The sequence below is a fragment of the Eubalaena glacialis genome, chromosome 15 (genome assembly GCF_028564815.1).
Source record: "Eubalaena glacialis isolate mEubGla1 chromosome 15, mEubGla1.1.hap2.+ XY, whole genome shotgun sequence".
In the NCBI taxonomy this organism is placed as follows: Eukaryota; Metazoa; Chordata; class Mammalia; order Artiodactyla; family Balaenidae; genus Eubalaena; species Eubalaena glacialis.
Window position 1 is genome coordinate 47,085,970 of NC_083730.1, and position 23,395 is coordinate 47,109,364.

At 35.7% G+C, this 23,395-nt stretch overlaps 1 protein-coding gene across 2 annotated transcripts in view; it reads left to right on the forward strand.

The window, feature by feature from the left end:
• The window catches only part of DSC3 (desmocollin 3), a 37,703-nt gene extending 15,107 nt beyond the window's left edge, over positions 1-22,596 (forward strand). The window contains exons 6-16 of one of the 2 annotated variants that reach the window (XM_061169130.1): positions 1,153-1,297; positions 3,855-4,021; positions 6,626-6,760; positions 7,147-7,332; positions 10,367-10,626; positions 10,739-10,881; positions 12,178-12,402; positions 14,519-14,740; positions 15,775-15,896; positions 20,228-20,470; positions 22,399-22,596. In XM_061169130.1, coding sequence (XP_061025113.1) covers positions 1,153-1,297; positions 3,855-4,021; positions 6,626-6,760; positions 7,147-7,332; positions 10,367-10,626; positions 10,739-10,881; positions 12,178-12,402; positions 14,519-14,740; positions 15,775-15,896; positions 20,228-20,470; positions 22,399-22,596 — 2,046 coding nt within the window. Of the gene's footprint in view, positions 1-1,152; positions 1,298-3,854; positions 4,022-6,625; positions 6,761-7,146; positions 7,333-10,366; positions 10,627-10,738; positions 10,882-12,177; positions 12,403-14,518; positions 14,741-15,774; positions 15,897-20,227; positions 20,471-22,276; positions 22,304-22,398 lie in introns of those variants that run through there. The other variant, XM_061169131.1, reaches the window with a different exon arrangement.
• The last annotated feature ends 799 nt before the right edge of the window (positions 22,597-23,395 follow it).

Genomic DNA, 23,395 nt, shown 5'->3' on the forward strand with positions numbered 1-23,395 from the left:
GTAGTATGATCTCAATTTTTGTGTACAAATATATACACAGAAGGGACTGAAGGAATACATCAAATGTGAACAGTACTTATCTCTGGGTAGTAGCTCATGGATTTTTATTTTCTTCTTTTGTACTTAACTGAATTTTTAAATTTATCATGATAAGGATGTTTCTTTTATAATTGAAATAGTGCACTTTTAACTATGGAAAAATTGTTTATATTAAAAAATCATTTAAAAATGAAAAAAAAGATATAAGTTCTATTTGACATTACATTGCTTTTGATTAATTAGTAATGTGGAAATTGTTAAATGTATTTTGTTAGAAAACCTCTTACAAATATGTGATCTATGAGGTTAAACAATAAAGGGGCTCAGTAGTGACAAAGTTGGGACTCATTGCCTTATTTAGATGATATAGTCAGGATTTTCCCCATTGCAGGGAGGTTAACTGTTCTTCCCAATACAATTTTATGATTATGGGGAGAATAAGGACTGTAATCCACGTCTCCATATTCAAATTTAATTCCTTAGTCTCATGACCTGAGTAGTCTCTGATTCTCTGTACTCTGACCTAGGTTTCATTTGATGTGTAGCCACTTCTACCAAACATTGGATACTTTTAACTGTAGTTAAAGTCGTTCTACGTTCGATGTTTTGATAACTAAAGAAGCATTGAATAGGAATTTTTTTTTTTTTTAAATTTCCACCACCACCTCCCCTTCCTAGCTCTTTTTTTTTTTTTTTAATTTATTTATTTATTTATTTTTGGCTGTGTTGGGTCTTCGTTTCCGTGGGAGGGCTTTCTCCAGTTGTGGCAAGTGGGGGGGCCACTCTTCATCGCGGTGCGCGGGCCTCTCACTGTCGCGGCCTCTCTTGTTGCGGAGCACAGGCTCCAGACGCGCAGGCTCAGTAGTTGTGGCTCACGGGCCCAGTTGCTCCGCGGCATGTGGGATCTTCCCAGACCAGGGCTCGAACCCGCATCCCCTGCATTGGCAGGCAGACTCTCAACCACTGCGCCACCAGGGAAGCCCTGAATAGGAATTTTTGAAGTGATTTATTATTGAAAAGATTTGCAGAGAAGGTAGTAGATAAAGCATAGTATTCTTTCATGCTGGAATCTTTTATAATGGACTGTTGAACTTGCTTTTCACTGTTTTACAGCTGATTGCCCATGCGTCAACTGCAGATGGGTATTCAGCAGAATTACCTCTTCCACTGTCCATCAGAGTGGAGGATGACAATGACAACCGCCCTATTTTCACGGAAGAAATTTATAATTTTGAAGTTCCTGAAAGCAGTAAAATTGGTAAGACAACTTTTAGGAGTAAAATGTGCTATGTTAAATGTTTATATACATTGTTTGAGAGGTTGAGTTTTTACTCAAAGCCAGATCATCCTGAGATGACACTGGACCAATAGCTACTTACCAGAATACATTTAATCCTATCAAATCTAATCAATGTGTAATTTACAAGGTATTATAGGAGTTTGTAGTGTTGTTGGTATGATACCGATGAATTATAAAGGCAGATAACAGTTATTCAAGCTTTGTACCATATTTGGCTTATATACTTTATTTCATCTTATTATTATGTGGGTTTATCATTATTCCTAGCTCCAAGGGAGGACATGCAGGGTAGAATGTACGATAAAACTAAAATCAATGTAGATATTTTTATTAGGTTTTATTTAGGAAGGTGTTGAATGATGTCCACTGAGGATACAATTTTTTAAGCTCTTATCTATATTGTCTCTTCTCTTTAAACGACTACTTTACTACTTCCAATTTAGAGTGAATACCGGAATAACTTTAGAGAAACTTGCATTGTGTGTTCTCCATCCTAAACACTTGCTCTCACATGTGGAAAACCAAAGTGTTTCACTTCAATAGGCCCTTAAATGTGGCATTCTTAATGTCTTCTGAGACTTGCAATATGGAGAATAACCACTCACAATAAAGTTGAAAGGAAGTGAACTCAACCATAGAGGATTAGCTAACTTGCTTATTAAAGTTTCTAGGAGTTACTTAGATCTTCACTGGACTGTTGTAACTGCTCTTTCCTTTTATATTTTAGTTTGGTAATTTGATGTCATAGATGTTAACCTCTTTATTACTCACATGGTACAATTAAAAAAATTATTGTTGCTTTGGAGTTTAGGAAACCTAGTTTTTGATTCAGGGTCTGTTATTATTTCACTGTGGGAACTCATGGAAGTTCCTTTGAGTTCTCTGATCTATAAAATGAGTTAATTATGTTAGATGACTTATAATGTTTTTAACCTCACAAGTCTATGACTCTTACATTTTTCTGTTTTCAAAGAGGGATGATTGGTTTTAGACTCTTTCTTGAACATTCTGTTCTCTTTGGTAGTAACAGAGAAGGATCTAGGGCAAACACTTTGATGCCCAGATTAACCCAGAATACTTTAAGCATATCACACCAGTAGGTTCAGCCCTGTTAAGGCTGTGATACTCTGAAGGTGTTCTTTGAGTTTGCCTTAACTCACACACAGAGGGTTTGGGCAAAGGGTGCTCAACGAATAGTGAAATATAGCACTCATGGAAAAGAATTTTCAAGTCAAGATTTTAGGAAGGTTTTATGTAATAAGTAAAGGAGTTCTGTATCCAGAGAATTAAAATAGTGTTTATGTCTTCCTGACTGTCAATGAAATTGCAGGAAGAAAATGTATGTCTTATAAAGATTATAAACAGTTTTCTATGAAAAGATAATTTATTTTCTTATAATAATAAGATTATTACTTCATGTCTTCATATTGATCCACTGCAGAAATCTTTTTGTTACTTATAAGTTTGTATTTGGACATTCTCTACAAATTTATATCTATATCTATATATACATATATATGTATACATATATATACTTAAGCACACATATACACACATATATAAAGTTTAAGGATATAATGACAAAATTATTTAAAACTAATACTTCCTTGCATTAATAGTTTTACTTGGCTTTTATTTCCCTCAAATATAAAATTTTAACAAAATATGTATATATATATATATATATACATATATATATGTATATGATTGTATGTGTCTATGTATTGTTCCTCAGGCCAACCTCTCATACAGGGCTATAGGCAAAGTGGATCTATGTATTATAATTTCATGGGCATTGGAACACTATCCTTAGACTATAAAAATACCACCTGTATGTACTCTTTGATACTTGAAGTCCTTTACCAGAGCAATATTCTTACTTTCCATACTGATGAAAAATACTAATAGCTCTAACTGCAGAAACAGTTAACTTAAATTCTCCCTGAATGGTAAATAGTATGAAATAAGATTAAGTGGGGCTGGGGGCAGTGAGGTTTGGCTACAAATCTGGTGAAAGAGAAGGAAGCAAATCAAGAACTAGCAAAAAATAGAATAGAAAGGAGACTGAGATGTGAAAGGTCAACTTCATCATCTATCCAGTTATAACCCAAGTCAGCCTTGATTTAGTTATTAATCAAAACTTTGATTTTAAAAAATCTGATTTACTTAGGAGACATGGTTTCTCTCTCCAGCTAGGTTAGTTATTGCAGTATGTGGGAATATGTGTTGAAATTATTCTTGGATGCCATTTAAATAAGTTTTTAATAAATTTACTATCAAATAGTTTAAGCTGTGGGCAAAGTAAGAGTATGCCTTGATTCTCAGCATTAAAGTGTTTCATATTATAAATCTGAAGTCATCTTCATCAGTACTATGTAAAGATGGAATATCTCTGGTAAGAAATACATCGTAAATGAGGTTTCCACCATCACTGTTAGAATTTGAGAAGTGTAGATGTGCCTAAACATATTTTGCAATTCTGGAAAGTAAAGACTCTTTTTTTTTAAACATGTAGGTACTACAGTGGGAGTGGTTTGTGCCACAGACAGAGATGAACCAGACACGATGCATACGCGCCTGAGGTATAGCATTTTGGAGCAGACGCCAGGATCACCTGGGATCTTTTCTGTGCATGCCGGCACAGGTGTAATCGTCACAGTCTCTCGTTTTTTGGACAGAGAGGTAGCTTTCACAATCCGTAGATTATCATTTTATTTGGGGCTGAACCCACCACCCCCAATTTACTATAATTTGCTATCCTGTGGATTAGGAGTTTCTCATTTTATTTTATTTAGGCATAAGACAATAAGAATTCCTGCCTATGTTACATGTTTTTATATTATTTCTATTTCCTTATGTAAGAGAAACCATGAGGAATAGAAATAAAGATCAACTGGTGTTCAGAAGGGGTGAGAAAAAAAGATATTGCTATGAATGTTGATATTATTGAATAATACTTCATTTCTTGTGTATGGCTAGTTGGTTCCAGCTCAGTGTTCCAGCTCAATTCTCATGTAGGACAATTAGTGTTGCTTGTTCCATGGGTATAGATTATACCCTGATCCCTATCCAGTTATTATAGATATGTACTTTTAATCAGGAAAGGATTAGCTGAGATAAAGTTGATAGATTATTAAAAATCTGTAACACTATTTGGATGATAGTAATAGCATATTTTTATGTGTATAGCACTTGATGTTCAAATTCTTTATGCATAATTTGATCTCATCTTTATAATTTCCTTGTTTGATTAGACAGAGGTTATATCCAATCTATAGGGGAGAAAGGTGACAGTCAGAAGGATTGATTGACTTGCCCAGGTCAAATTACTGCACTGAATCTTCTGATCTTGCTCTTGTCCATTTCATCAGCCCATATTTAACTCAGAGTCTTGCATTATTGACTGAGGCAGATCAATCAATTTCATATGTACAAAGTAGCTTTATTAGAACACTTCAGTGGTTCCCACTAAAACTAGAATAACATAAATGGAAGGATCGATATGACTGGGAGAGATATTATAAAGAAGAAATCAATGGGATTTGATGTCAGAGCAAAAGGGAGGGATGGTGAGAACCTATAAAAAAGAATAAAAAATAGTACAAAGGTTTTATTTATTATTATTTTTATTTTTGTGGGGTCAGGACATGCTATGTGATAAAATACATAATGGTCATAATAAATGGGAAAGTTTGAAGGGAACAATATGAATGTGTTTTGAATCTGCGGAATATTTAGAGATGATATGGTAATCAGGTGAAAGCAAGGATTTTTCCTAATTTTTCAATATTGACAAATGAGGCTTAGAGAAATTAAATAAATTAAGGTTACACAGCTTGTAAGATACAGATTTGGGGTCAAACCCAGATGTGCTTGCTTGATCAAAAAAAATATAATGGGATTTTGTGGGGAACAACCATGAGGTGTGCTGTAGGGGACAATACAGGAAGTAAAGAAATGAACAAGGGAGCTAGAGAAACTGCATTTAGAGGAAGAAAAAACAGGGTCTCAGAGAGTGCTGGAGCCTGTGGAAGGAGCGTTTCGGGGTGGGAATGTTGGTTTCCACCGTGAAAGAAGGATGAGTAAAATAAAGACCAAGGAAGGGAGAGAGGGAAATAGAAAATGAAGAAAAATAAAAGAACAAAAGGAGTGGCTAAAGAAGAGTAAAATAGAAGGGAAAGGCAACAGAGGTGATTGTGTCAGAGACCAGGGACTCCATTTCATCATCAACACACCATTTGCAAACTCCATTCGTAGAAGTCAACAGTGACCACCTAATTGCCTAATCCAAAGGTTAATTATTAAAACTCTCTCTATTGCTGGCAGTTATTAAAACTCTCTTCTCTTGGATTTCTGGTTCTCCTCCTGCTTCTCTGATCTTTTGTTTTGAGTGTCTGTCCTTTGCTTAGTCTTCTTACTTCCCTCCTGCTTGAAATGCTGTTGTTCCTTATATCTTCAGCTCTTCTCATCCTTGAACCTCTCCCAGGAAATCAGATTCTTGCCATAATCTCAACCACTATCTACGCACTGCTGACTCCCAGATTGGTGTTTCTGGCCTTGAACTCCCCTTAAGTATAGGGCCATCTATCCAGCTGCCTTCTGGACCTTTCTCCGTAGATTTCCCATAGGAACGTAAAATTCGATACCCACCAGACAAAACTCATTTTTTTCCGCCTCTCCTTGCCAACCTTGCCAGTGTTCACTTCCTCAGAGAACTGCTGTCTTCCTGTATTGGTTGGTGATACTTCTGTGTGCCTGTTATCCAGGCAGTACACCTGAGCAGCAGCCTCCACCCCCTCTTTCTCTCGTAACTTGTGCATACAATCTGTTCTGAAGTCCAACTCCATTCTGACTTACAAATAACTTTCCTCACCCTTTCTTTTTGTCCTCATTGCTAATGCCCCAGCTTTGTACTACTTCAGGAGCCTTTAACTGGTTTCTTTGAATCTCATCTCAGCTCACTCCAAATTATGCTCGACCTTCTTTTAAATATATTCTTTCTCAAACTCAAATGTTTCTATTTTGTGCTCCCAATGTGACTCCCATAAAACCTTCCCCATTACCTGCTGCTTAAGCATAAGTCTACATTCTTACTATGGATCTTGTAATTGAACTTCTGCTTACCTTTTCAGCTTTATTCCTGTCTACCATGTCTTTGGGTATATACAAATAGGGAAATCAAATAAAAGCATGGATACACACCAATAGAAGTGTGTACAACTGAGGTTTCCTTTATAAATCTAAACAAGGTTTTCAAAGCTAATTAAATATTTGCTTTGTTTTCAGGTTGTAGGCAAGTACTCATTGAAAATGAAAGTACAAGACATGGATGGTCAAACTTTTGGATTGATGAGTACAGCAACTTGCATCATAACAGTAAAAGATTCAAATGACAATTTACCCACTTTCAGCAAAAATGCTGTAAGTAGATCATAGCAAAATTGATCTCTATTGTTATTTTTATTTAATCTGAATTAATAAAATATTTATCATACTTTGAAGTATGTATGTTTATTTTATCAATAAAATGAAATATCTGATGTATAAATATCTTTTATTTATTCATAATAGTATTTATATTATCTCCCTTTTGTTAAAGGCCATAGCATTAGTCTTTATTTGTAACAAAGTTCTTCATTCATTAAAAAGATAACCCTTAGTAAAACAATGCTTTTGTGATGCATGTTTTAAAATAATCTAGGCAAAAACTGTAAGAACAAGTACTTTTGGAGTGGAAGAAACATTTTACTTTCTTTGTAAAAGTTTCCTTTATAAAGTAAGTTTTTAATGAGTTTTCTCTGTTTCAGTATGAAACATCAGTAGAGGAAAATCTGTTCAATGTGGAAATCTTACGAATACCTGTAGAAGATAAGGATTTAATTAACACTACCAGTTGGAGAGCCAATTTTACTATTTTAAACGGCAATGAAAATGGACATTTCAGTATCAGTACAGACAAAGAAACTAATGAAGGTGTTCTCTATGTTGTAAAGGTAAAGTAATAATGAGTAATAGACAATTTGGCAAGTTAAGTTTTAATCAACTAATGGTTTAATCAACTAAGTAGTTTCAGATCATAGACTTTACAAGTTGGAAGAGAACTTAATCTATTTAGTTCACTTGTTTTGCTTTAATGCTGCCTTTCTTCTATAATTTGTTACCAGCTATTAGGCATCTAGCTTATGCTTGAACATTCTCTATTGTAAGAATCTCCGTATATCCATTGGCAGCTTATTCCATGTCTGGAGAACTCTAATTCTCAGAAGGTCTTACTTTTACTGTGCCTAAATTATTCTCCTTGTAACCCATGTCTTTGGACCAGGTTTTGTCTCTAATGTTATACAAAACAGGTATAATCCTTTGAAAAGGCTGTGATGTCTATTTGAGATTTACCTTCTCTAGGATAAATATTCCCAATTCCTCTAACTATTCTTTACATGATATAATTTAGAGGCTCATATTCTTCTCTCTGTGTGTCTCTCTCTCTCTTGAATATATGACTTGTTGTATCTGATCTTCTTAAAGGTAATATTGAGGATGAAATATAGTATTACGTCAAACAGCACTGAATGAACATATTCTTTGTTCTATATGTTGTATTTTTGGTAGTACTGTTACATTCTAGGGTCCAGGTTATAAGGGCAGAAAAGGCTCTTTTGGGAAGGACTCTTGGTTTTATATTCCTAACCCAGAAAAAGAAAGAAAATTGTCCTGTAGTGTAAAACACTTACTGTGTGCGCTAATGTTAAATGTCACTCTTATAACAATTGTACAGAAGAGAAAACTTAGTCTCAGAGACATTAAGAAACCTACCCAAAGTGACACAGCTCAGATGTAGTAGAGACAGGATTTGAGTCTATGTTTCTTTGATTCCAAGTTATCTGCTCTTAAGCCCTGTGTTAAATTGCTTTGCATAGCTCTGTGATCTTGGAAAATTAACCTCTGTATTATCTGTAAAATATAAATAATACTTCTCTCTGCTTTCCTAGTAGCTATTCAAATATGATAATGAAAATGAGAGCACTTGGTAAACTATAGGATATTAGTATTATATTTTTAGAAGTCACATCATGTTCTTGGGAATAGTGTTATAATTTTCCATAATAGATAACTTTTTTGAAACTGTAGAGTATGAGCTGATTCAGCCTTTAGCTGTGTCCTGGGTAATCTTTCCATCTTAGTATTTTCTCTCCATTTCAGCAACAGCAGCTGTGCGTCAGAGCTTGAGTGAGGAAGACAGAGTTCTTGGTCATTCTCAGCGTAGGAAGTCCTCACATCCATCTTCAAAACAATACATTTTCTAGGGAATTGTTAGCATCTTAGTGCAGATATGGGATATTTTTGGACAATTATTTTTCAGTTGATGAAACAAGAAGGTATCCTATGGTTGAAGAGAGTTCATATTTTTTCATTAATCATTGATTTCATCCCACCAGATTTCTAAATCTTGCAGAGTTTTAAGCTACTACAGCAATATCCAGTTTAAGCCTTAAAAGGTTGCATAAAAAAACTCTAGGGCTTTTAGCAAGTAACTCTAGATTGAATAACTGCACCTCTTCTAGGGCAGCAGCTATTTTCTAAATTTCCATCCATTTCTCATTGCTAGCAGACTCTCAGCCTGATCATAGCAATACGAGCAATTTGTGAGGTAGTGTTCATTAGCAGCAAATAAACAGATATTAATCTTTTTCTCTCTTGGCGCTCGAGTTTCTGGGATATTAATAAAAGAATCAAAAAGAGTTTCACATACATCTTGTAGATTCTAAGATTCAGAAATTTTCTTGACTTCTTATTGGACTTGTGGTATTAGTATCTCAGCTTGATAATGCCTGGATGTGGAGATGTGGAGAAAGGCTTAAACCCAAAATTCTACTCCTCAGTTTTGATTTTGTTCAATGTTCAGCCAGCGATTATTTTGATAAGCAGAAAGAGAATGAAAGAAAAAGTGCGTTAGCTTTTCAGTACAGTGTAAAATACTGTTTTATGGATTTGGCTTGTTTGCTGTATAAAAATCAATTGTAACCAAAGAATTGATTTAGAAGATTTTAGAGGCTGGTGAGTCAGTTAAGCAGAAAGATTATAGTGTGGCGGTTAGGAAAATGGATTCAGACCAGACTACCTGGCTTCAAACTCCAGCTCGAATGAGTTTCTTTTGGCTTTGAGAAACCCAGTTTATTTCCTCTTCTTCACTTTCCTGCTCTCTAAAATGGGGATGATGATAATAATAGTGCCAATAGCACATTATATTTTTCTTACCCCTCTGCATTCTTCACTGTGAGAGTTTCATTGGATAAACTACAAACAATGCCAAAGTATAATTCTCAAATTGTCAAAAATAAAATTTTCATAAAAATAGATAGTTAGCACGGGTAAAAATTTTACTTAACTCATCAGTGAGGGACTCAGCAAAAAGCCAAAGCAGCTTCCTAGAAGAAATGAGAAGCTGTATGGATTTTGATAAAAGGAAAAGCTCAAATAAAGATTGCTCAGTTATATGCCTTAGAGGACAATTAAAACGTGCATTTTATGGTAAAAATGGCATTTTTACCATTTCTATCAGAGAGAAAATAAAATCACTGCACCATTTCAGCTTTAAGTCAACATCTAGTTTTATAAGAGCTGTAAAATGTCTGGGCCCTTATCAATGGTAAATAGTAAGTTGAACATTCTCCGAGAGTCAGATGACCCTTAGGCCGGTCTTCTAAATAAGGCCAGAAGAACACGGTCATGTTTTTGCATTATCTTCAGGTTCAGAATAATTTTCCTTAGTAAGAATGAGCTATAAAAATATTTTAGGAATCGCTTTCCCACAACTCCATAAAACCACCTGCAGAAACTTCCCGACCACTCTTGCTAAAGGCTTAGTGAAGAATCACCTCTCTCTTTAGCAAAGGATAAAAATCAATATTGGCTAAATGGGAGCACAGAATTTATGTAGCACTGTTCATATCGACAGAAGTTCACTTGCTATTTGAAATACCAAATGTATTTTACACTGATGTTCATATACTTGTCCTTTTTTTAAAGCCACTGAATTACGAAGAAAACCGTCAAGTGGTCCTGGAAATTGGAGTAGGCAATGAAGCTCCATTTACTGGAGATGTGACAGGCATAATTACAAACATGAACAGAGCCTTTGTCACAGTTCATGTGAAGAATCAGGACGAAGGGCCTGAATGCATACCTGCAGTCCAATATGTACAGATTAAAGAAAACTCCCCAGTGGGTTCAAAGATCAAAGTATATAAGGCATATGACCCTGAAACTAGAAGTAGCAGTGGTTTAAGGTACAAAGAAATCTATAACCACATACTAATTATGTATTTGTAATAATTGAGACAGTAATATATTTTAATACATTTTATAGTGCTAAAAACTATTTTTACTTTTTATTAACAGGTACAAATTATTGTATGACCCAAAAGGGTGGATCACGATTAATGAATTTTCGGGCTCACTCGAAACTTCCAAAATCTTAGACAGGGAGGCTGCAACTCCCAGAAATGCCTTGTATAATGTTACAGTCCTGGCAATAGATCAAGGTAAAACACCAGTTTTCATCTGGTATGTTATAAAAGAATTAAAGAATAAACTTCATTTATTCTTGTGCAGAATTATCCTTGTGCTAAGTATATAGAATTCTTAGAAATTACTTTAAAGATTGTTTCTATTTATCTTAATCATCAAACAAGGTGAAACTGCTTGGTGACATGAAACCATGCCTTATTTATCTTTATATCCCTAGCATGGCAGCATCTTAAATGCCTATATATCTCTATGTCAGAGGACAGAGATGAAACTTAAGTCTAGGACTAGATGAAATGGTCTCACCAGACTCTTCTAGATCTCTTTACATCATTTTAAATTGAGCTGTTAAATAGCTCAGCTGACTATTAAGTCAAAATAATTCTTTCCTTGAATTCTGTTCCTTAAAGTAACCCAGAGTTTCTCAACCCTGGCTATGTATTAAAATAATTTGGGACATTTAAAAAAATATCAAGGTGTAGATACTACCTCAGACCAACTGAATCAGAATCCCTGGTTGGGGAGCCTGGGCATCGTATATATATATATATACTTTTTTTTTTTTTTTTTAATTTTTCGTCACTTCTGTAGTTTTAATTTCTTTTTTTTTTTAAACAGCTTAAATTTTATTTATTTATTTATTTATTTTTGGCTGTGTTGGATCTTCGTTTCTGTGCGAGGGTTTTCTCTAGTTGCGGCGAGCGGGGGCCACCCTTCATCGCTGTGCGCGGGTCTCTCACTGTCCTGACCTCTCTTGTAGCGGAGCACAGGCTCCAGACGCGCAGGCTCAGTAGTTGTGGCTCACGGGCCCAGTCGCTCCGCGGCATGTGGGATCTTCCCAGACCAGGGCTCGAACCCGTGTCCTCTGCATTGGCAGGCAGATTCTCAACCACTGCGCCACCAGGGAAGCCCGGGCATCGTATATTTTTTAAAAATCTCCCTAGGTGGTTTAAATGTGTACCAGGATTAGAGTAACTTTTCTGTAGTCACTTTACTGTTCCTTAACATCTGGACCAAAAGAAACCCAAGGAAATAGAGAGTTTGAAATTCAGACATTTATTTTTACTTTTTGGTATAATTCTGGTAAAAGGTTTATGGCCAGTTATATCTGATACTATCAACAGCAGTACTCATTTTAGGTGATCTACAGGTTTCATTTATCCATCTACCTTCTTATTTACCATTTTCTCTAATTATCAGAGTTTATTAAAAAAAAAAAACCCATACATCATATGTAGAATCTAGTTGATTATTTTTCTTAAGAAACTATAAAAGTCTATGAACTACACTAAACTTTTTTCCTTTCTTCCTAGATGGTAGATCATGTACTGGAACCCTTGTAGTTAAGATTAAAGATGAGAATGATAATCCACCAGAAATATCTCAAAGTTATCTAGTAATTTGCAAACCAAAGATGGAGTATGTTGACATTACAGCTGTTGATCCTGACGAGCCCATCCACGGCGCTCCATTTGACTTCAGCTTGGCAAACGCTTCTCCAGAAATCACCAGACTATGGACCCTCGTCAAATTTAATGGTATTTCATCAAAAATAATGATTTATATGCTCTGAAATAATTGAGAATGGATTTACTGCTTTACTCACGTGAAGCATAATGTAAAATGGATTCTCATGAACATATTTTAGAAGGCTAACTTGAACTTGTGCACACATTGTGTGGGACCTGTGTTATATATTGTACATAAAATGAAAAAAAAATCGTAATTTTTATGAAGGCTGAATTTACATTTACAACAAAGACAAAAAATCCTTGTTAAAAAATTGGGCAACTTATCATTAAAACAAATTGCTCTTGCTGTGTTTTTGAAGTAACTACTGTGCGATGAGGAAAGAACAGAAGGTGGGCGGCTTAAATTTTAGTGTAAGCAAACTCTGGAAATGAGGGATCTGGGTATGTGGGATAAGCACTCTATAACATTCTGGAAGGAAACATGGTGGGCTGTGGACAGAGGCCTGGCATTGAAGCCTGCAGTGCAGACTGCTACAGTAGTGGTTTCTGGGGCGTACAGTTTTCTATGTTATAGCCATAGTTCACTGCTGTTCTGTTGCTATGTTGTGCTCTTTCATGCAATTCGACTTTTGCATATGCTGTTCCTTCTGCCTAGACTACCTCCTTCCCACTTCTTAGCTTGATATTAATTCATAATATTTATGGAGCACCTACTATCTACCTGTTGTATCTACATGTAATCTACATGTTGTATTCTTATCTGTTTACCTTTCTGCTCTAATACATGACTTTCTCAGAACATTTGTAACCCATCTGTGTATTTCCAGCACCTAGCCCAGTGCTTTGTAGACACTAACTGCTTAATAAATGTTTGTTTAATCAATAATTGATAAACAAATATGCATGAAATCAGGAAAATAGTAGGGCAATAAGTAAATCAGGGTTGTTAGAGTTTAGAAGGTTTTAGTAGGAATGCCGAGAGATTTGGCGGGAGTGGTGATGAAGGGCCTTATGTACTAGCTGAGGAGGCTGACCTTTGTACGGTTGGTGACAGCAGATACGCATTGAGAGTGTACAAGTAAGGCAATGCTGTACCAGATTTATGTCTTTAAAACAGTGACATTGATAACAGTTAGGAGGGCAGTTTGAAGAGTGCAGAGTTGAGTGGCAGGGAAAGTCAGAGGCTGCTGCACTAGTACGAGTGAATGGACATGAATATGGCTCAGGCTGTGGTCTTGAGGGACGAGAGAGATTTGAAGGATTTTACTTTAAACACAATATAATCCTGAAAAGTTCCAAATAAACCTTAGTGGTAATTCACATTCCTCTGGGGAGCTTTGTGTCTGAGGTGTAGCCAGAAATCTTTGAAGTTCTCAACAGCTCTAACAGTGCATTTAAGAAAGGCTTAGAAATTACAGATCACTTCCAGGAGGTGCATTATGGTATTTTGTCATTTCACTTATTGAAAAACCCAAAAGATTGCAATTGCCATTGAAAGTGTGTGGAGCTTTCGGTCAGTTGATAATAAAGTCATTGAAATAAGGTAACAAGATCATTGGGGAAATATCACTGTTCGTAAAAACTTGTATTGTTAGGATATAGATATGTCTGTGTTTATGTAAGCCTTATACCTAGCCTGGGTGATGTTAATTAGTTTTCTGGTATTGAGATTACTTCCACAGGGAAGGTGTTAAATACCAAGGGTCAATTGTGCTTTGAGAAATTACCTTATACATAAAGACAATGGACAGGTACCAGAAGGTAAATGGATAAGAAAATAAGAACTTAAGACATCTCTTGTGTGTAACTATTGGTGTTAATTCTTCATGAGTACCATAAACTGGTACTTTAGAGAAATGCTTGGAGTGTATGTCAAGAGCCAATCTAGCATCATTAGCTTGTAGATAAGGGAGGAAATAAGGGAATACTAAATATCGCTGAAAGGCTGCTGGGTCACTCCAATGCCAAATTATTTCTTTAAGCCTCTCTTCTAAAAAGTTACAATGGGCAACATACATCTGGTGATATTAGTGCTTGAAAAGGTTGAAGATCGTCATCTTTTTTTATCCATTTTCACATGGAAGGTGGTTCCTTGAGAATAGTGTCTTTAAAAATAGGTGTGGTGGAACAGATGTTAAAGGAGGAATCAATGTTCATTAAAAATATAATTCTTTTCTTTCAGATACAGCTGCCCGTCTTTCATATCGGAAAAATGCCAAATCTCAAGACTATTTTATTCCTATTACTGTAAAAGATAGAGGAAATCAATCTACAACAAAAACCTTGACAGTGAACCTCTGTGATTGTACTCATCCAGATCAATGTCACACGTTTCCACCGCATAGAGCGATACTTGGCAAATGGGCGATCCTTGCGATACTTCTGGGTATAGCATTGCTTTTCTGTAAGTCCTTTTACTTACCTGACTTTAAAATATAAAATAAATATCTGAGTGCAGGAAAAGGTCTTTAAAAAGAAATCTTGTCCAGCTATCTGTCAGGTGTGAGTCCCCTTTACAAATTCTTTTTGTGTTATTTTCTGAGTTCTGAGTGAATATTTTCTGTGAGAAGAAGCAAAATCCTTTTTGAGATCAAAGATTTCATACTTGGACAGAACTGTTGAAAATTCCTTAGATTTTGCCAAACCTGTCAATGATTTGATTTGTAACCAATCAAATCTGCCCTTGTAGCGAGAGAGCAGCCATAGAAAATATCTAAACCACAGGCATGGCCGTGTTCCATTAGAACTTTATTTATGGACACTAAAATTTGAATTTCATATAATTTTCCCGTGTAATAAACTATTATTCTTTGGGTTTTTTTCAGTCATTTAAACATATAAAAACCATAGCTCATGAGTCATACAAAACATGGTGGGCTGGATTTGGGGCCATAGGTTGGCAGTCCTTGGTATAGGGGCTTGTAGAACATTGTAAAGAGTTGTTGTTGTTGTTGTTAGCTTTATTATCATGTATTTCAACCTCCCACAATTATGAGGCAGAATGAAAATTCTGAATAGGCAAAATACAAAGTAAGTTTAATTAAGATACTTGGAGATAAATCTATTCTGGGAAGAAAAGTCTGCTTTGTTATCTTTTCGTATTGGCAAACCATTATTTTGGGAATCAGTAAATCTCTTTAAAGTCTTTGTCTTAAAAAATGTCATTGATTTTTTAAAAATTCATGATTCAAAATACTTAAATGATGGGTGGAATTCAAACTCTTGAAGATATGTGTATCAAAATATACATATAATCACTTTAAATGTTAAACTCTAAGCTAAATCATGGCCTGTTAATTTAGAAGGGCCAAGGTAATTTGTGGGACACCATGCTCAGTGACTTGTTTTCCCCCTGTGCACCTTAGGTAATAAGAAAAGATGAGTATTTTATTGTATGCATGTTAAACATTTTTGTTTTTGTTTTTGTTTTTAACTCAGTTATATTGCTAACTGTAGTATGTGGATTTGTTAGTGCCAGAAATAAAAAAAGTTTTCCTGAAGATTTGGCACAGCAAAACTTAATCATCTCAAACACAGAAGCACCTGGAGACGATAAGGTGGTAAGTAATTTTTTTATTTTTTTGAATTTTTGAATTTTATTTTATTTATTTTTTTATATGGCTATTTATCTCTGAGTAGTTCCCACAATTTCTGTAACTCATCCTTATGAAGTTATATCAGAATTTAGGAGTTAATTTCTATTTTTCATTTGATCAGATTCTGTAGACATAAATATGTTATCTGTCAATATTCAAATATTTTTGTAGTGGCATTTATTAAACTAGATGTATTGCTTTAGTTATCTTTTTTCTACTCTCTAGAGTTATGGTTTAAAACTTGTTATTTGATGTTGTGAATTTATTATAAGAAGAATCTTTTTGACTGCTCTCTACGATGTATATTTTCAGATATTGTTTGTTTATCTAACTCTTTGACCATTTATAATGGGAAGAACTTGCTGAAAGTTCTCAAGATAAACTAAAAATATCAAAAAGATATATGTTTAAAAAAAAGTGTGTGTTTGGGGGGGCAGATTGGAAGAATACTGCAGCTTTCTTTTCTTACATATTTCTTGGGACCTCTGAGGTGCTTGGCACTATGCTTCTTGTTCTGCGGGAACTATGTAAAAAATTATTACAAGGCATGTTCTTCCCTTGAAAAGATTTCAATTCATTCTTGAGAAATTGAAAAATAAATAGGAATGTGACAGTAAACTATTAGCACCAATATGATAGGACACTGGTGGAGTTCAAAGATACTGATGATACATAAGTATATTCATGATGTCTGGATATCAACCAGAAAGGCCTGGTGGAAGAGGTACAGATTACTCTGTAACATAAAGAACACGAAGGGTTTGAAAGTGAAGAGATGGAGAAAAACAGCCTAATGAATAAAAAAGGAGATGACAAAGTTTAGGGATTATTCAACAAATAGTAAATAAATTGATTTGAAATGGAAGAAATGATGTTTTGGACTAGAGGCTTGACACTTAGGTTCTGGAGGGAGAAGATATAATAAGAGAGGGATGGGGGATGAAACTTTTTTGTGGCACACTAAGGATTTTGGATTTATTCTCTTGGTAAGGGAGAGCCAGTCAAGGCTTTCTGCACGAAAGTGGCATAACGTGAGCAGTGTGATACTGAATCAGTAGGGTGACCAACAAGAACAGGAAGACGTTAGGAATGGGGAGGATAAAGGATTAGGATCTTTTGATAATTTAAGCATGAGATAACTCTACTAGGATAATGGTTATTGGAAAATTAAAATAGGGGTGGATAAGAAATATTTTAAATGTATAAATAAAATTGTCTTCTTTTAAGTAATAAAATAAAATAAAAAGGGGAGTCAATGTGATGGAAGCTATAGCCCGGGACAGTGACTTTATATCAGGCCTTTTCTGTATCTCAAGGTGACGATGCCTTTCTTATCGACTATTTCTTTCACTTCCTTCCCACCATCAGGCAAAATCATGACTCATCTATGCTTGACATGCCTATGTGTGGAACCCTGTAATTATCTCTCCATTCAGGAAATAGATTTAGCCCCATGATAGTCCTTGACTCATAGTAAGCTCTTACTTTATATCTGAGAATGGAATGATTGAGCTGTACTTAATATTTTTTCTTTGCCATTTGATGCTGGAGTCGGTGGCATTGATTGGCCACTTCACCATAACATACATCCATTTACCTGCTCTGTATTAGGAACACTTCTCAAAAGGACTTGAAATTGTTAATTTATACCAGTATATAATTTTAGGCATATTTTTACAAAATGCAACAAAATTTCACAGTGAATATGTAAACTCATTTTAATACAATGAGTAAAGGTGGTAACTTTAGTTTTGAATCTGAGTTTAAGTCAAAGGCATTCAGATGGGGTTAGGAGTTGTGTAAAAAATCAGGACTGGAAAAGTAAATTTGAAAATCACTGACATGGAGAAGGAGTTGTTGATGCCCTATGAGAATAAACTTGGGGGAAGGAACAGAGATTAGAGAGAATGTGAAACAGTACTGTGGATTCAGCTTTGATTTTAGTTTATTTTCATTTCTCCCTTTATTAGCTTAGAAATATGATCTCAATATGTATTTATAATTACACAATTATACCCATCAGGGAGATTTGATAAACAGGATTTGTGTGTGTGTGTGTGTGTTAGTGTGTGATAGAATTTTACTGTAGCAGCAACCTAAGCAAAAAATGTAGGGTAGCAGTGCTACCAAATGGCTACTTTTCAGTTCTCTTTTCTGGTATTTTTTTCAAAGGCAGTAAAATAATATGTTTGACTTTTATAGATATATTTCAGATTCAGTAAATTATCTGAACTTGAAAATCTTTGTTTTGATAGAGACTCTGCATATTAGATAGAAAAAATAAATTGGTAAGAAGATGACACAATGGCACCTGATTATAGTGGGGGTCTTGTGAAAGTGATGGTTTAGAATTCGAACTGACATGCAGAGGTTATTGCTATAACTAAACATCTCACCTGTGGCCTGGAGGGTTGGTGTGCAGTTCCAGCATTAAGTTAATGTTTAATCAAGTCTTTTCCATTTTAAAATATTCCCTTGACTCTTTGTCCTCCCCTAGATCCCTCCATATTTCTTTTTCTTTGAAACTGAATTTTTTGAGAGAAATATTTTTTACTCGATTTCTCTATGACATTACTTCCTGTTCATTCCGCACTCCGTGGAAATTCTTTTGACACAGATCACCACTGGCCACTTTTTTGCTTGACTCTCATGGGTGCTTACTTTATTTGAACCAGTTCTTACCCTACTTGGATTTTTTCTACACCATTGATCTCCTTACCGTAATCCTCTCTTGGCTAGAGAGTCATGCCTCTTTGGTTCCGTATTATCTCAGTGGCTATTCCAGATCAATTCTGTCACAGCTCTAATTCCTTTCTCCACCCTTTAAAACATGATGTTTCTTGTCGTTCTATTCTTAGCCTTTTTTTCTTTTGGTCTGCAATTTTCTCTGGGTGATATCATTTATTCCCATGGCTTCAACTCCCCGCTACATGGAAGTGACTCCCAGAATTATACTCCAGCTCAGATCTCTCACCTGAGCTCCAGACCACATATTCATATACTCATTTTGGAAATCCACAGGTTTCTTGTTTACCACGTCCAAAATTGAATTGCTTACCCTCCTCTCACCCGCAAGTGCATCCTTCATCCCTGTTTCAGTGAATCATACCATCTATCCAGTTGCACAAGCAGGACACATAGGAATAATTCCTGACCCTTCCCTTTGCTGCCTCATCCATCTAACCACCAGTAAGCACTCTATGAAGTCCATCCTCTTCTTTTAATCATCCCTGCTTCGACTTTGGCTTAGATCCTTATCGTTTTTCACCTATAATGTTTCAGTGACCTCTCTGATATCCATGACTCTAAACTTGTCTCCTTCTTATTATTTTTTTTTTTAATTTATTTTATTTATTTATGTATTTATTTTTGGCTGTGTTGGGTCTTCGTTTCTGTGCGAGGGCTTTCTCTAGTTGCGGCGAGCGGGGGCCACTCTTCATCGCGGTGCGCGGGCCTCTCACTGTCGCGGCCTCTCTTGTTGCGGGGCACAGGCTCCAGACGCGCAGGCTCAGTAGTTGTGGCTCACGGGCCTAGTTGCTCCGCGGCATGTGGGATCTTCCCAGACCAGGGCTCGAACCCGTGTCCCCTGCATTGGCAGGCAGACTCTCAACCACTGCGCCACCAGGGAAGCCCTCTCCTTCTTATTTGTTTTTCACATTATTGCCTAAAATGATTTTTTAAAAATATGTCCCTTGCCTGTTATTAAAACCGTTCTTTTAGTCCCCATAATCTTCAAGATAGTCTAAAAATTTTAGCATGGCATATAGATCTTTATGTCCTCTGGCCTTTTATAACCTCTCTAGCTTCCTCTCTCTCTCTTTGAACTTTCTGTGGTAGGCATTCTTGACAGGCTGAAGTTGGGAACCCCCAAGGAACTCCATTTGCCTTTGCCTTTGCCTCTAGACCCTCTTACAGATAATGCATTCTTCCTCCTATTTCTCAGTAGGAATCCCTCAGCTCAGAGTTTTCCCAGTTTGCTCCACTTACTTTCTCCGAGTTTGAATTTTCATGCTCTTCCTCTGTGTCCCTATAGCATTCTGTGTTCACCTGTACATCAGCGTAATCACATTCTTAAAGTAATTGTCTATTTTTCTGCCTCATTGGAGTAAGAGCTTCTTGGAGCCACTGAGGGACCATGTCTCTATCTTTGCCCCTAATTGGAAAATGATAAATGTCTGTTGAATGAATGAATGAATAAAAGGTTGAGTAAATGAGCTGTCTCCTTTGCCTTCTTGTGACTTTACTTGGAATCCATTTCCTCCCTATATGAACTGTCTTATTTTATTTTATTTCAGTGTTCTGCCAGTGGTTTTACGACCGATACAGTCAACAACTCTAGCCAAGGCTTTTGTGGTACTATGGGATCAGAAGTCAAAAATGGCAGGCAGGAAACCATTGAAATGGTAAAAGGAGGAAACCAGACCTTGGAATTGTGCCAGGGGGCCGGGCATCGTCACACCCTGGATTCCCGCAGAGGAGGCACCATGGAGAGGGACCACTCGGAATGGTACAGTTTCACTCAGCCCCGCCTTGGTGAAGTGAGTTTCCTTGAGTGTTTTGACCCTGCAATTTAAATGTCCAAGTGGAGGACATTAGGAAATTGAGATTAACATATATTTTCAGAAACTTCTTTTTCAGATTCTCCAATGTATCCTTTCTCTTTCACTCTCTGATTATTTTTGCCCCTGCTCTTCGATTTTGTTACAGTATTTGATATAAAAGTTTTTATTTCATCTGTCACATTTCTCTTAATTTCTAAAATCTCATGAAAATTGGAGGATTCTACTATCCCTCACTAAAGTTACATTTCATTTTTAGGTGTGTGTTTATCTCATGAACTCTTTTAATATAGAAGAATAGGGAAAAAATCTCATTCTCCACAATCACAAAAATCCCCAAATCAAATCTGCATCTCTCTGTGAAAACAAAGCATCTGTACAGAATTCTGGAGTGAATATTAAATAATATGGTTCATATGAACTATTTTTTCATGTAAAAAGCATCATGCATATATAAAGTGTTTTCTAATTCAGAGGAAAGCAAGGATGTGAAAGATAGGGGGGTTCAATAAGGGATTTTCTTTCCTGGCAGCACATCAAAATTCCCTGGGAAGCTTTTAAAAAATACTAATGCCTGTGCTTCACCTTGAAAGATTCTGATTTTAATTGGTTTGGCTTTTTTTTTTTTTTTTTTTTTTTAAGCTCCTCGGGTGATTCAAATGTGCAGCCTGAGTAGAGGACCACTGAATTAAGTATTCTTTCTGGTACTAAGTTTTCACTTCTTTTATCAGAGAGTACCAGTGCTGTTGTAATACAAACACTGGTCCAGAAACCCTAAGGCCTTTGATGGACTGCAGATGGGCAACATTCTGTGACATGGCTGTAGGTTATCATAGGTCCACAGCATATTTATTTTTTTCATCAAATTCAAGTGTTAATCCCTTTTCTGTTTCTAGACAGTCAGTAGCCATGTAAGATCAGGCTGAGGAGGAGGGAAGCTTAAGAAACACTCTTAGGGGTGTTCTCCAATGTGCATGTCAGGTAATGGGATGTGAAGCTAAAATGGTCATGAAGAGAGACACTTGCTAATGTAAGCCAAGGTAATAAGTGCTGGGTTTGAGAGGGGATGGGTACACAGGTGAGAAAGGGGAGAGGTGCACGAGTTTGACAAGTTGGCAGACAGGCCAGTGACAAACAGCGAGGGTAAATGTGGCTGAATGCTTGGCCTCTATTCTGGCCAGGTTTTTGCAGTGTGAGTTATCTTGATTATTTTAAATTTCACTGAAACTTTTTGGTGCATCTTTTTATTTTGCCATGTTTTGGCTCTCTCGGAAGCTTGATTCTGAAGACAATGTGGTAATCTTGCCGACATTATATCTGCAGATAATAGCGATTTTAGTTTATTGAACATGTACTACGTGCTGGACATAATAAGGGTATTTTTCATGCATTATTATTTCATCATTTAATAATGATCCTGTGAGATAGTCATTGTCTGTATTCCTATTTTAGAAATGAGGAAACTGAGACTTAAAGATGTTCAGTATTATAACTGGCTCAAAGTCATGTAGCTAGTTGGTAAAGCCAAGCAATGACTCCAAATCAGGACTGCTTGACTATCCAAGCTCAAATTCCTAACCGTTATGCATATTGTCACCATTTTGTGGACTAGCCTGACCTCTAGTATAAAATTTAGGGATAAGAATTTAATAATAATTTAAATGTACTTAAATATAATGTGTATACATAATTTTGGATTTGTATGGATTACTAGAAATGTAAAATATACTGATTTTGTGGTATGGCTGTGATATAGACCAACCATGTGCATTTTTTTGTAGGTAGGAATCCATTAGAGGACACACTGGTTAAAAATTAAACATAAAAGGTAAATAAAAAATAAATTTTATATTTATCTTTCAGTGTGTTTAAAACAATAATACAATCCCTTTTTTTAAATTTTACAGAAATTGCATCTATGTAATCAGGATGAAGACCACATGCCATCTCAAGATTATGTTCTTACGTATAACTATGAAGGAAGAGGGTATCCAGCTGGTTCTGTAGGTTGCTGCAGTGAAAAACAGGAAGAAGATGGCCTTGACTTTTTAAATAATTTGGAAACCAAATTTACTGCCTTAGCAGAAACATGCACAAAGAAATAATGTTACAGTGCTACAATTAGACATATCTTTGTCAGACATTCTGGAGGTTTCTGAAAGGGATATTGTAAATTTTAATTTATATCTAGATACCTAGATATATATGAATATGAATATATATGAATTTTTCTAAAATTTTTGAATTATGCTACCTACCAATTTGTACTTTAAAACAGTTTGTTACTTATCTTTTCAGGAAGTTTAAAATGTTAAAACAGATTTTGCCTCTTTTACTGCTGAGTAAATAGACAACCAGCAAATCTCATGCTATAGTACTGGAATTAAGGTCTATAAAGTACCTCCTCTTCTTTGCATATATTTTTCCAATAAATACATTGGCTGAATATTAGTCCAACAATAGAAGCTGTATTTGATTGACTATAGTAGAACAGCTCTCTGGGCTAGAAATTCCATTCTTATTCCAGATTTAGATAAAAGTAGAATATTAATCATTATGGTAAATTATGTTGGATTTTTTTAGCTCTAAAAAATCAGTAGCACCTGGTCATTTGCTCTGAAGGCTACTAGAGTTTTGTTTTTCTTCTGGGTAGCAATTAGATCATGAAGAGCAGTTCTAGCTACTAGATTGCCCTAATAAGGTCTCAAAAACACAGAGCCACAATGTGAAACTAGACCAGAAAAGTGTAGACCAAAAAAAAAAAAAGTGTTGTTTTTATACTTTTGAAAGTGTGTTTTATGGTTTACAAAAGTATTGTTATGAGGAATATATCTAAGTTTCCTTAATCTCGAGAAAGAAAATTATATTCACCATACCATATTTTCCTGAGATTCAGAACTACCT